Source organism: Neophocaena asiaeorientalis, unplaced genomic scaffold (genome assembly GCF_003031525.2).
Source record: "Neophocaena asiaeorientalis asiaeorientalis breed wild unplaced genomic scaffold, Neophocaena_asiaeorientalis_V1.1 scaffold576, whole genome shotgun sequence".
NCBI classification, from domain to species: Eukaryota; Metazoa; Chordata; class Mammalia; order Artiodactyla; family Phocoenidae; genus Neophocaena; species Neophocaena asiaeorientalis.
Window position 1 is genome coordinate 387,193 of NW_020173973.1, and position 13,871 is coordinate 401,063.

Consider the following 13,871-nt stretch of genomic DNA (forward strand, 5'->3'; position numbering starts at 1 on the left):
GCCAGCTGCCCGCCTGGCCCTGCCCTCACTCCCACGATACCTCAGTCCACCCTCCAGGTCAGAAGGACCTTGCGCATTCAGACAAACATACTCCCCCTCTCCCGAGGAAATGTCTGAGCATCCGACACTACGACCGTTCCCCCACATGCTCCCGGAACACTGCCATGCGCACACTTGGTGTTTCTGAAATAGTCACTGTAGTAAAGGCAAGTGCCGCCCGACAGCCATGCCACCAGCTGAGTGTCAACCCCGGAGCGGCCGGCACAGTGACAGACAGATCCCAAGAGGGAAACCGAGGCACTCAGGAGACCAGGGGCTGCTCAAGCCTCAATACCTCGCAGAGTTCAGACCTGCTGAAACCAATATACCCAAGAAACACTGTAGGTCACAGCACTGAGACTGGATCGAGGGGCAGTGCCTAAAAGAGAGGGTTTTCACATTGGAAAGGTTGGCTCCTGAGCCCTCATGGAGACCAGACGACCTTGAACGGAAACTAGCGATCGGCACTTACACCAAATGCCAAGGTTCCACGGGTTTTTCTTGCAGTGAACATTCCCCGCAAGTCTGCCTTTCCAGAAACTCCCCATTTTAACCTATTTTTCTTTGATTCACTTTTTCTAAAATAAAATGAAGAACAATTCTGATTAGTTTAGGGTTCTTCAATTACCTGAGGTTTTATTTTATCTAAACATATTACCCACAGGTTGATATTAACATCAGACAAGACCATAAACAAAATTGCTAACTGGTGTTTCATTCCTAATGTTAAAAATAATTGCATAGGGGCTCCCCTGGTGGCGCAGCAGTTAAGAATCCACCTGCCAATGCAGGGGACACGGGTTCAAGCCCCGGTCCGGGAAGATCCCGCATGCCAGGGAGCAACTAAGCCTGTGTGCCACAACTACTGAGCCTGCGCGCTTTAGAGCCCGCGAGCCGCAACTACTGAAGCCCGCGCGCCTAGAGCCCGTGATCTGCAACAAGAGAAGCCACAGCAATGAGAAGCCCGTGCACCGCAATGAAGAGTAGCCCCCACTCGCCGCAACTAGAGAAAGCCGCGTGCAGCAACAGAGACCCAACGCAGCCAAAAATAAAATAAATAAAATTAATTAATTAAAAAATAATAACTGCATATTAAGAAAACCCCATTTTTTTTAATAAAGACGTTTCAATATTAGTAACTGTTGATTTGGCCTAAATCTCAGGTACACAATACTAAAAATGTAGAATTTCGAAACCAACAGTAAACAACTTGAAACCCCTAGCACTGACAATGAAAATTATAAACAGAAGCCTAATTAACTAAGTTGGTAACTGCCCCTTGGCCACAGGACATAATTTTATCTAATCAGCTTTAATTCTCTACCATGTCATCGTGCCCAGGGCCTTCGCACGTAAGATGTGGCTCCTAGATCCTGAGTGCAGCACTGCCAGCGTTCACCAAGGAAAGTAAGGAGGTATATACACCCCTCACTCCTTCAAAGCAATATGTAGGAGGCCAGGCTGCGCCCACGTGCACTAACAACGCAAGCACGGCCAGTGTCAGACACTGCAGTGGCACACTACCTGTCACGCCAACCTGCTGGATGATCGACCCCCCTTCCTGTTAGCTGCCTCTCCACAGGCCTGTCAATCTCTGACCTTGATTTTCAAGGAGAATTAGCTGGTGCGCCCGTAACAAACCTTTCCAGAGAGCTCACAGCTAAATCACGCTCTGCCTTGCTTGTGCAAGCCAAGGACTGACATGAAAGAAGCACCTCATTAAAACATTACTCTTCCTTTTCTGCTCTTACTACTCCCCCAAACCCCAAACTCTCCAGTCAGACATTCTGTCCAGGTCTTCCCTGTTCTCCTGGGAAGACCCACAAACCTCAGAACACCTGCTCTGCCCACTGCCTCCCCAGCCATCACCTCAGTGATCCTCTGCAAACAGATGCACCCTTCAAACAAAACGCTAAGCGGAAACTCCCGTCTCAGATTCAGAACTACACTTTCAACAGGCTGCTATAACAAATCCAACCAAAACTGCAGCCAGCCTTTTTGTTCACAAAATTGACATGTCGATTCTAAACTTTATATGGAAATACAAGCGCCCCAAACCACCAAGAGCTCTGAAAGAAGAGCAGAGCAGGAGGACACACACTGCAAGACTTCCTGCCAAGCTGCAGTGAGCTCAGAAGTACGGCCCTGGGGCTTCCCTGGTGGCGCAGTGGTTGCGAGTCCGCCTGCCGATGCAGGGGACGCGGGTTCGTGCCCCGGTCCGGGAAGATCCCACATGCTGGGCCCGTGAGCCATGGCCGCTGAGCCTGCGCGTCCGGGGCCTGTGCTCCGCAACGGGAGAGGCCGCAGCGGTGAGAGGCCCGCGTATCGCAAAAAAAAAAAAAAAAGAAGTACGGCCCTGGCCTGAGGATGGACAGGCAGAGTCCAGAAACAGACCACACACAAGAAACTGATTTTCAACAAACGTACCAAGGCGTTACAACTGGGCATGACGTGGGGTATCTGTACCACATGGGTCACGTAAAATATTCTATTTTTCTCATGAAAAAAGTTCACAGTTCAAAATTTGAAAAGCATAAAATAATGCGTATCCTCTGCAGCGGTAAGGCCTCCCCAGCACCCTGTCTCTAGACATCCAGTCCCCTCCCTTCGCCTCAGAGACTGGTGCCGATTTCCTGTTTTCTGCCAGGCATGTGTGAGCCGTAGCTGAGCAAATGCACACGTATGTTCCCCGTCCTACGGAGACGGCAGACCCTACAGCTCTTCTGCACTCGTTCCCACGCGCCTCGCTGAGTGGCCCTTCCTCCTAAGTGCGCTCCTCTCTGTGGCCGCGTGGAAGCATTTCCTGGCACGAGTGCACCCCAGGGCCATGCGCTGACCCTACGCTGACCGACGTGTCAGCTTGTTCCCAAATCCTGGGCCTCGACACAACAGCACTTTAAAGTAAATTTCAGAGAGCTACTGTGCAGAGAAGAAAATTCAGTGTTAGCAAATAATAACGCAGAACCTTGTAACTAACGTTTTTAGCCAAAAGCTGAACAGAACTAGAGTTAAGGGAAAACACTCTTCCCTCAGTAGTTTACACCAAAATGCACACAAACCAACAAATACCTCCTTGCTTCCTCCTGTAAACGTGGGGGGATGGGGGTCTCATACTCACCATTTTCTCAAGTAATATTTTAAGTGCTTACTGTGTGCCAAGCATTTAAATATTTCAACAAAAACTTTCATGTATAGGATAAAAATATAATTTAAGGTGGGGGCTGCTTGCATTAATGTCTTTCAAAAAGAAAACATACATTGACAAAACAAATAAAATTTTATGACACAAACAACTAGTAGAATATACCAGACACCAACTGGTTTAAAATGCAGTCACTGAAACTCTTGGAATTAAAACTGCTTTGCCTTTTTGTTGTTGAAAATAAATGTACTTATTTATTTCGTGTCTTAAGTAAGAAAATCTCTGTTCACCTTACCTTAGCAGCCCTCACAGCCTTAACTTTCAGCAGCATATCAACAAAAGCCACTCTCACTTTCTCCGAATTGTCGTGGAGACAGTACTTTAACGTTGGCAGAAGTTGCTCTAATAACGGGTGGCTTAATTTATTATCCAAAATTATCGGCAGGCACTACAAGAAAGGAGAAAGATAAACAGTTCAAAATTAGAACATAAACCACGAAAAGTTCAGGTAAGAAAAATTCAGTTCCATCTTTACTAAAACTACTAGTGAAATACACATACCCACAGAAAATAACTCTTTTCTAACACTTCTTCATATAAAAAGCATATTTTAATGAATTAGTATGGCTTCAGTGCCTGATAATCAGCTCATCCCTTGCTTCATTCAAACAAGCCTGAAGTGGTTACAAAATAATTTTTCGGTGCTTTCTCTGAACTACACTTTAAAGGGTTTTATTACAGTTGAAAGAAACCAGAGGACCCTGGCGGAGAGGCCCCAAAGCTGGAGTCTAAGAGTCCTTTTAGGTTCTCTTAACATCCCACAGATTCCCTGTATTTCCTGACTCGATGCTGCATGAAAACGAGGGGCACAGGGCCCGCACGGCTGTGCCCACACCTCACACAGGCGTCCGAGAGACCGGCCCAAGCTCAGACCAGACACTCACGTCTGAAGAGCTGACGCACTCCACCACCTTCTCTTTCCAGCTGTTAGGATATACATTTTTATGAGACTTTACATTTTAAAGATCACTGAAATGTTTACAGATGAGCTGATAAATGTCCTGGATTTGCTTCAAAGTAATGGTGTGTGTGGGACGATGGATGCAGCTACAGTGAAACAAGAGCGGGTGCACCCTGAGAACTGCTGAAGCTGGGTGATGGACAAAGAATATTCTGTAGGCTCTTATTTAAAGTGCATAGACTGACACACAGTACACACAGTGCACACACAAAGCCCATTCTAATGTATAAAAACGTTAAACAATTGTAAATACATGCAGCTACTACTCTAAAATGCTATGCCCTCCCCCCAACACATACACTAAAAACTAGTATTATTTCAAGTAGACTATTTTTTTAGAAAACACTTTTCTTTTGTTTTTTTAAAAGGTTACTTTGGATATACAACGAAAATGTCAATAATGCTATATTTATGGAGTAGGGCTATGGGTGATTTCTAAATTATTCTTTCTCTGTATTTGAGAAGTATTCTACAATAAACAGGCATTGCTTATATAATTTAAAACCTTACCTTAAAGACAGAACAGCGCACATCAGCAGAGCTCGTGTCAAACGCCAGCTCCTCAGTTACTTTCTTGAGAAGGTCAATAAGAATGGTCGGAGGCAACATCTCCCAGTATTTGGAAGTTATTTTACAAACACCAAGGATCCCTGTGGAACGGACCATCGGATAAGGATCTTCTAAAAGGCTCTATAAGTACAAGAGGGAAAGAGCCTTAATTATCTTATATTAGTTCGTTTTTTATCAATATTGGCTTTACACACGGGCACAGCGGGCAGTCACAACCTAACAGACGTTTCAAGTCATAGAGTCACACACAGACTCGGGGATCTTCAGTTTCTCGTCGTTTCTGCAGCCTAGTGTTTAAGGACATCCAGACGCAGGTGGTGCCTTACTTGCCAACTCTGTCCGCAGGACTCTGCTGACAGCAGGGCCCCCGACACAGGCCCTGCCATGCAGAGGCACACTCAGGGACTTCGGTCAGTCCTGTGAGACACAACCTATTAAACCACTCTCGTGAATTTCCAAAATGCTGTAATGCACTAAGCCCAGAATAAAGGGACCCTGCTTGTAAAGAACCGATCCAGGCAGCGGGAGTCCGGGGTTGCTAACAACATTAAGTGGCGACGACGTTATGCACCCCGATGGACAGACACAGCAGCCGTGGAGCATCTAAGACAACAAACGTGACCCCAGTCAACTCTCTGTTTAACCGACTTACAGGAAATACAAAGGGCAGAGGCACGTATCAGTGACAAGCAGGCTAGGTTCTGTGGGAAATGAGAATAATTGGGCTTCCTCAACAACAACAAAAGCAAGCAAAATAGAAAGAACAAAAGAGAGAGGGAGAGGGAGTGATTGCTAAGTGGGAACTGATCGTCCAAGAGATGAACACACACTGGCCGACCACAACACAGGTCTCATCCGGACACAGACTCAAACAAAACTGGAAAAAACATCACTGAAATGTCACTGAAAAACAATGACTGGATATTTGATGACATCAAAGAATCACGATTCATCTTACTTTAGTTGTGCCAGTGGTAGGATTATACTTTAAAAAAGGGTCCCTGGGGCTGCCCTGGTGGCGCAGTGGTTGAGAGTCCGCCTGCCGGTGCAGGGGACACAGGTTCGTGCCCCGGTCCGGGAAGATCCCACGTGCCGTGGAGCGGCTGGGCCCGTGAGCCGTGGCCGCTGGGCCTGCGCATCTGGAGCCTGTGCTCCGCAGCGGGAGAGGCCGCAACAGTGAGAGGCCCGCGTACCGCAAAAAAAAATAAATAAATAAAAATGAAAGTAAAAAAGGGTCCCTGTCTTTTAGGGACACCTACTGAAGTAATTAGAGTTGAAATGCTTGCTCAGATCTGCTTCAAAACAGGGAAGAGGAAACCAAGTGGGCCCAGGTCAGTATCACCGGGACTGTCTGGGGGCACATGGGGTTCACCTCTACTGCTACATGTGAAACTTTCTAATTCAAAGTTTAAAAACAAAAACAACCCTTACTCCACGACTAGACCAAAAGAAGGCCGAGCTGGGGATGAGTAAGTACTTCCTTCCTCCCCTCCCCGGCGGTGTTGCAAACACCAAGGGGCCCCGCGGGAAAGAGCAAGCGAGGGGCCGCTCCACATACCGCAGGGCAGCGGGCTGCAGGCGGACCCTGCTGAGCCCACACAGAGCTCAGACCGGCCCAGCCCAGGGCCAGGACTCGGCGGACACAGGGCAGCTCGGGCGTAAGCGACCTGCCGGGAAGGCCTCGAAACAGACGCTGGGGGCCAGGTGCACAGGAGAGCCAACAATAACTCCACAACCTCCACGAGAACGAAGAAAGGAGAGGACGCCACGCAGCAGGAAAGACCCCTCCTTCCCCACCCAGGGACGGTGCGCACCAGCTGGCCTGTTCCTCACGCAGAGCCCAAGGGGAGCCCCGTCTGCTGACAAGCCCCGTGCATGGATGCAAAACCACGGCCAACTCAGCAGACAAGGAAGAAGCTACTAATACTCAGCTCTGCACAACCGGAGAAAACCCAGGCCAGCTGCCTCTTCAACGCAATCCTTTATTCAAAATAGGGATGGAAAAATGAAGACGACAGGTCACTTGAGAAAACAAACAGCGAGGAAAAAAGATAAAATAAATAAAATAAAAAACAGAAGAAAACATTAGGAATTCACAGGTTTTAAGGCTTTTGGTTTCTACGAATTACTTCCAACATTATTCCTCAAAAATAATTCTGGATAATCACCTTGCAACACACAGTCCCACAGGAGTCAGGGCCCACATCTGTGTCTCCAATCAATCACGCTGTCACCAAGATGAGGGCACTTGACTTGTAAAGCGGTTTCTATGAGGAGAACCACCGCACCTCCCAAACCACAGGCATGCATGGAGGCCTCAATCTGCCACCTCCAACAAGGCCTCCCTCCACTCCAGCTGGAGACACAGCAGAGCAGAAAGCGTGCAGGACACAGGGTCAACACTGCCCTCACTTCCTGGACTCCCCCAACCCCGTCCACCCCACAAGACTCGCTGCCACCTACTCAGGCCCTGATCCAGCAGCGTCATGAACTCACTGCCAACCCACAGGCCAGGCTGGCCCATGCCTATCCCTGTGTGGTCCACAGGGCGTGAGAATAGTTTTTCACTTCTGAATGGTTGGTAAAAGGAATAATATTCTGTGACACAAGACTATTACATGGAATTCACACTTTGGTGTCTGTGGATCGGTTTCATTGGAACAAGCCACCCCTGCTCCTCCCTGTACACATGTGGCCGCCTTTGTGCCACAGCGGCAGATGGAACAGCTATGACCACGTGGCCCACAGACCTAAAATCACTTCTGTCTGGTCCTCTACAGAAACAACTCCTGCTCTTAACTACTACTGTTATTAACTTAACTACTACATTGCCCTGCTTCATAAAAGAAGTTAGAAACAGACAGACACTGGAAAGTAGAAAAGAAAAAAATTAAGAAGGTTCCCTTTGTCTAAGATTCAAACCAATGGACTGAATTTCATGCTACAGCAGCAGAAAAAAATCAAAAGATAAAGGAAAACATCCTTAAAGTTTCAGATACCCTCGACACTAGAAAACAATACAAAATATTTTGGCAGTCCTGGAATAAAATGATTTTGAATACAAAATTCTCGACTTGGACAAACTGTAAACTGTCACAGAAAAATAAAGAACATTTTAGGGATCAAACAGTTAGAGGCACCTGCCTCCCCAAGGACGCCCTGCAGCAAGGTAGGACCCACCGAGACTCTCTCGGCTCACACTCGCTGGCTACCATCACCCCCTCAGCATGTTCACTGCACTTCCGAAGGTGATTCCAGGCTTCCAGAGGACCTGCTGCTTACACATGAGCCTTTCCCTATCAGTTTTCATCCCAAACAAGACTTAGAGTGGAAACTCTGTTACTGCTGTTTTAAATCTGTTTTGACAGTGACATCTCATTTTTCTTAGATTGTTGACTAAGTTTTGCTACCTGAAAAACATAACCCTATCTCCACTAAGGCATATGCAACTTTAAAAACTAACTATAACATGAATGTTTTCTACAACCTACCATTTTTTTAATTTAAAGGAATTATTTAGAATTTAATATTTCTTGTTCTGCAAAAAAAAAACACTTAAGTGACTTTGACAATCTTTTAGTGCTTTTCTTTCCTTAAATTCGAACAAAATAGCATGCAATAATTTTTATTTTTTAAATAGTTAATAAAACAAATACAAAACTCACAGTGATTAATCCGAATATAGACTGCTCTGAGTTATAGAGGACCGTGTGTGACAGTTACAACCCTTTACATATTTTAATGTCCTTTTGTACAGCTATAACCACTGTCATCTTAGGGCTAGGGATTGAGCTAAATGCTTTATACACAAATTTTCACTGAAACCTCATCACAATCCTATAAAATATTATTCCCAGATTTAAAGAAGAACCAGGACTAGAGAGAGATGAAGTAATGTGAAAGAGATCAGACTTCTTAAGTGGGAACTGGCATTCGGAACAAAACGCCTGACCCCACGCTAATCACTGTGCAAACTGCCATCTACGGGCTGACAGGTGACCCCAGTCCTGCAACGTCTTCCTCGTATACGGTCAGGTCAGCGGCTGGGGCCAAGCAATCACTGTAGGCAAGTAACACAACGGGTCCAATGTAGGAGGGGTGGGAGCTGGGCCACCGCCACACACTCCATCTTTGCATTCAAATGCAGAGACTTAAACACTCAGGCAAAAACAGAGGTGGTTCATAGATTGGACACCTGCATTAAAAAGAGCAAAAGTTTTTTTCATAGTTTTATGGCTAAAAGCTACCAAAATCTAGTTCTGGTTTGCCCAACAACATCTTTCCACAAAATTAACCATGATCCTCAAAGGGACTTGTAAATAAACATACATGTAGATGAGGCACACATGGCAAAATACTAATGACTGTTCATTTTAGGGGTGTGTGTGTCTGTGTGTGTGGCTGGGTGTTTATGCATGTATATGTGAATGCACATATGTGAATGCATGTGAAGAGGTAAGTAGACACATACTCATTATACTATTATTTCAACTTTCTGCATGTCTGAGATTTTTCATAGGAGATCAGAAAACAAACAAACCAGAGGAAGTTTTTAGGGCTGCTACAGGTAACCATCATCATGGTATTTTTGCTATCACTTCCTAAAATGTTATTCTACTAACTAGGACAATAAGTAATATTTCTTAGCTTGTGTCAGGAGACCCTGCAAATGTAAAGGGCTGTAGAGAAAGAAGCAGAGGCTCACACTCTCCCACCAGGTGAAAAGATTCGAGATACCCCTTGGAAATAAATGTCGCATCCTGATGTCCTAACGTCTCATTCGAAAAGTCAGTCATCTGAAAAACATCCATTGCAACAGGCGTTACTTGCCTTAAAACATAACCAGTGTGTGTTTGTTCACAACGCTGCCACACAACTTTACAGCAGGCACTATCACCGTGCCCGCTTCACAGATGAAGACAGAAAAGTCAGTGCCCAAACTTGGCCCAAGCTTCACAGCTATCAAACGAGGGATGGAATCAAACCCAGCGTCTGTCCTAACCACTGTTACACTGTCTCTCTGCTAGGGCGACAGGGACATACGTAAGACGCTTAAAACTACACACAATAAACGACTAGATGTCCTAAAGGAGACTGAGAGGAAGAGGAAACAGATTACGAGTCCACACTGTCACAGAGGTACCAGGGAGAGAATGGATTTCCTTGAAGAATGTCAAGATCTGGAAAGTCTGCCATGTGGGGTCAGCACAGGGCAGTTACGGGGGGATGGCCAGGACCCACACGAGGCCCAGATAGAGCTGAAGGCTTAAAGAGCTCGACCACATGAAATACATACATAGAGTTCTTCAAATTGTTTCTGAATTTCGCTATCCATCTCAATGGCATTAAAGTTTGGATCCCTAATAGGAAATGCTTCAACAAACAGCAGTGCAGCATTGGACCGGACTTCCGAGTTTCTGGCCTGGAATAGTTGAAAGAAGAGTTTCAGAATCCAAAGAGCGAGCTGACATTCAAAGGCTTCAGTGTAGAATTCCTAAAGTAATGCTTCTAGTGTCTCAATATAGACTTATCTACAAATTAAAGACAACTGTAACATCTAAACTAACCAAACTTGTGAGACCTTCCTTAAGTGAAGCTGAACTCCCAGCTCCATGTCGACAGATATTAAAAGATGTTTCCTTGCTTCAAAGCCCATCTTGTGTCATTAAGAAACAGTGACCATCATGTCCTGCTCCCAACACCAGAGTCACCTGTGTTGAAAATTACCCGTGTGCTCGTCTGACCACTCCTCAGAGTGCTGTCATCTTGTCCCCCAGTCACCAGCAGGAGGTCCTGAGGACCAGGACGGTACAGCCCAGCTCTGCCGGTTTACTTATTAGCGTGACTACCCTCCTTCCAGCTGTGCAGTCTGCACTAAACCAATTCAGATTCCCAGTTTAAGAAATGCTTTTAAGAAAAGAATAAAATATTCCCCCGAAATCTCACAGCATTCCCAGCCTCGAGTCTTACTTTTAGTGCCTTACTGCAATTCTGAATTAGAGTATGTGAAGCTCAAAAGCATTAATTAGCATTCTAAACAGAGAGAGACTATTTAAGAGGTGTACCTTTAATCCTCTCCAAAGGATGGGCTTATATAATCTGTAAAGCATCTCTTCCACTCCCTGCCGAACTTCCTTTTGACGATGAAGATAACTCAGCACCTAAGAGCCAAGAACAGAAGAACAGAATGGTAACATTGGTGTTTTTAAAAAAGCATCTAAGATCCTACTTTGAGGAAACAACAGGGAGCATAGGCTGCACCTTATTCATAAGTCTTGACAAATCTTTCTAACAGGAACCACAGTGGAAAGACATGCTGACAGCACGGAACATGGAAATCATGCAAAAGGCATCTATGGTGGAGAGAAAGACCCACCACGGCCTTGGGCTGTACAAAGGTTTGGGTTCCAGCTTCTACTCTTCTACCAGTAGCCACAAAACCTCATAAAAAGTCACTTACACCTCTGACCTTCAGGGTCAAATGAAAAAGGAGTCAGCCTAAGTGCTTTCTACAACCCATTCTGATTCTACAATGCACTGGCTACAACCGTCTTTTGTTTTAAGAACCTATATTGGGCATTCAAAAACAGGATATACAGTCAGCCCTTCATATCCACAGATTCTGCATCTGTGGATTCAACCAAGCCTGGACAGAAAATATTTGGAAAAAAAAAAAAATTCCAGAAAGTTTCAAAGCAAAACTTGAATTTGCTGCTTACTAGCAACTATTTACATAATAGTTACATAGTATTTACAACTATTTACACTGTATTAGTTACTGTAAGTAATCTAGAGATGATGTAAAGTGTACGAGGATGTATAAGGCACTGGAGCATCCGTGCATTTGGTACTCAATCCCCCGCAGATCCCGAGGGGTGACTTTATCTCAAACAGGTGTCACTGCCTAGTGATCCTTTCCAGGAGAAACTTAACTTAGATGTCAAGTTCATCCCCAAAACTCATGGATAATCAGAAAACACACTGCTCTTTTAGCTCTATCCCTTTGTTCTCTTCTACTCCCTTTTTAACCAGCCAGAATCTTCCAGCAACTTTTCACAGACTCCTGCCCCCAACAACAATCAATGTTGCCTTTTTCCTTAATTCACAACTCTTGGAGCTAAAATTATATTAATGAAAAATGCAAAAAAAATTTAAATTAGGCTATAAAGCTACAGATTATACTTTAAGCAAACTTGAATCAATTTTGCCCTAAAAACTACAATCTGGGGATTATGTTTTTCTGATTGTTAATTTTTCATTTAGGAGACTTTAGTCTATCATTTGTTTTTCTGTGTACAATATTAATTTGTTATCAATGGTATACTCACTTCATAGAAAGCTTTTAAACAGCTGTACTGAGAAACAATTCACATACCATAAAAGTCACTCTCTTAAAGTGTATATAGTTCAGTGGGTTTTAGTATATTCAGAGTTGTGCAACCATTACTACTACCTAATTTTAGAAGATTTTCATCAACGATATGACGATTTCTTACTTTCAAATGACTCCTAAGGTATTTCCTGAAGCTTCTTTCAATATAGCGATATAATGACTTATCAGGTAAATTTGATATTTATCAAAAAAGGGATTTGGGAAAGAAGCTATAATGTGTTATAAGCAGTAGGAACAATTACTTGGAGTCCAGGAATACATTTCATTTGAAAAGTGAAATCTGATATTCCGCCTTTCAATTCCTTCTGTGCATTTTTCCATAAATTTAACAAATGATGATACCTATACTTACAATACCTTAATCACTCACTATCACAGCAGAAAATCAGGTATGAAAAAGTCTTTAGTTATTTGGTCCAAGAGTGAAGCAACTACATCACACATCTGTACAGTTTAACATGACGTTATTCTTTATGATTAAATAGAATCTGAAACGCCAAATCATACACATGAAGTAAGTGACCCCAACTGTCCTACAGCTTATGGAGCACCTGGGACTGTGTGTGTGCTGGGGGCTTGGAAGGGGCACGTGGATATATTTATCCCTGGTTCTTTATCTTTGGATAATGCAAAGTAAATCATCAAAAACATAAAAGAAATGGTTTTTGTCCATTCAAACTTAATATAATTAGTAAATTTACGTCCTACAAATAATAGTTTCACTATACAAAAAAATAAAGAGGTAGCCTTTCTTCCCTTAGCTTGACACACAGTTGCCAAGACTAACAGAAAGCAAAGAAGGCGTCGCCCCTGGATTAGGGCACTGACCAGCACCACAGACCAGACCTTCCAGTTCCTTCCCCAGGGTCACTGTGATCAGCCAACTCCTGTCAGTGTAAAAACCACACTGACAGCAGAGCCTTGTTTAGTCAGATCACGCACAACATGAGGATAAAATCCATATCCAAATTCTGAGACTAACTTCTAAAAATAAAATTGTATCAAGAGAAACTATCAAAGCATGTACTCAATTTGGTTTGCAGAATATAAAGTGGAAATGTAATGTATGAGAGTAAATAACAAAAAATAATCTTGAATAGCCTCTTTTTTTGAAAACAGTGGTAGTGGCAGTAAGGAAGTGACGATTCTATGCATTTTTATGTCGAATAAATTCAATTAAAGTTGTTTGAATAAAGTTCTGATGTCTTAACAGTAGACCTTTGTTTTCCTAATCAAAACTTTGGTGGCAGGGTGAAAGTCCCAGGTTCCAAGTATCAAGATTCTGAGAAATCCTTTTAACGGATGCCTGTGAAAGCTTAACAAAATTTCACAAAAACAATTATCTGAAGACAAAAAAGATGAGACATGATTTTCAAAAGTGCTGTGAGAGCGTGGCTCACCTCACGCACTCTGGTGTGCACTGGAGACTTCCGAGGAAGGTGGACCCCATGGTACAAGAAGTCCTGGATGCAGCCATTTTCGATGGCCTGCAACGACACCGAACGCGAGAACTTGGGTGAGTGCATTCCCACAGACAGCAGGACAGGCATTACAGTGGTTAGAGCACAAAAGGACCGTCTGATCTGTTCATCTTCTATTTCATGAGGGAAAAAGCCTGGATCCTTTCATCAGAGCTTTTCGACTTTAAGTCTACACCTCTTAGAATTCCTTTCATCTTCATATACCAAAGAGAACTTTTAGTTTCC

At 44.1% G+C, this 13,871-nt stretch overlaps 1 protein-coding gene across 3 annotated transcripts in view; it reads right to left on the bottom strand.

Annotated features, from left to right (window-relative positions):
* The window catches only part of NCAPG2 (non-SMC condensin II complex subunit G2), a 60,675-nt gene that overhangs the window by 31,054 nt on the left and 15,750 nt on the right, over positions 1-13,871 (bottom strand). For all 3 annotated transcript variants that reach the window (XM_024753184.1, XM_024753186.1, XM_024753185.1), the window contains 5 exons: positions 13,566-13,652; positions 10,838-10,933; positions 10,069-10,194; positions 4,713-4,892; positions 3,477-3,629 (listed from right to left, as the gene is read on the bottom strand). In XM_024753184.1, the coding sequence (XP_024608952.1) occupies positions 3,477-3,629; positions 4,713-4,892; positions 10,069-10,194; positions 10,838-10,933; positions 13,566-13,652 (642 nt within the window). The remainder of the gene's footprint in view (positions 1-3,476; positions 3,630-4,712; positions 4,893-10,068; positions 10,195-10,837; positions 10,934-13,565; positions 13,653-13,871) is intronic.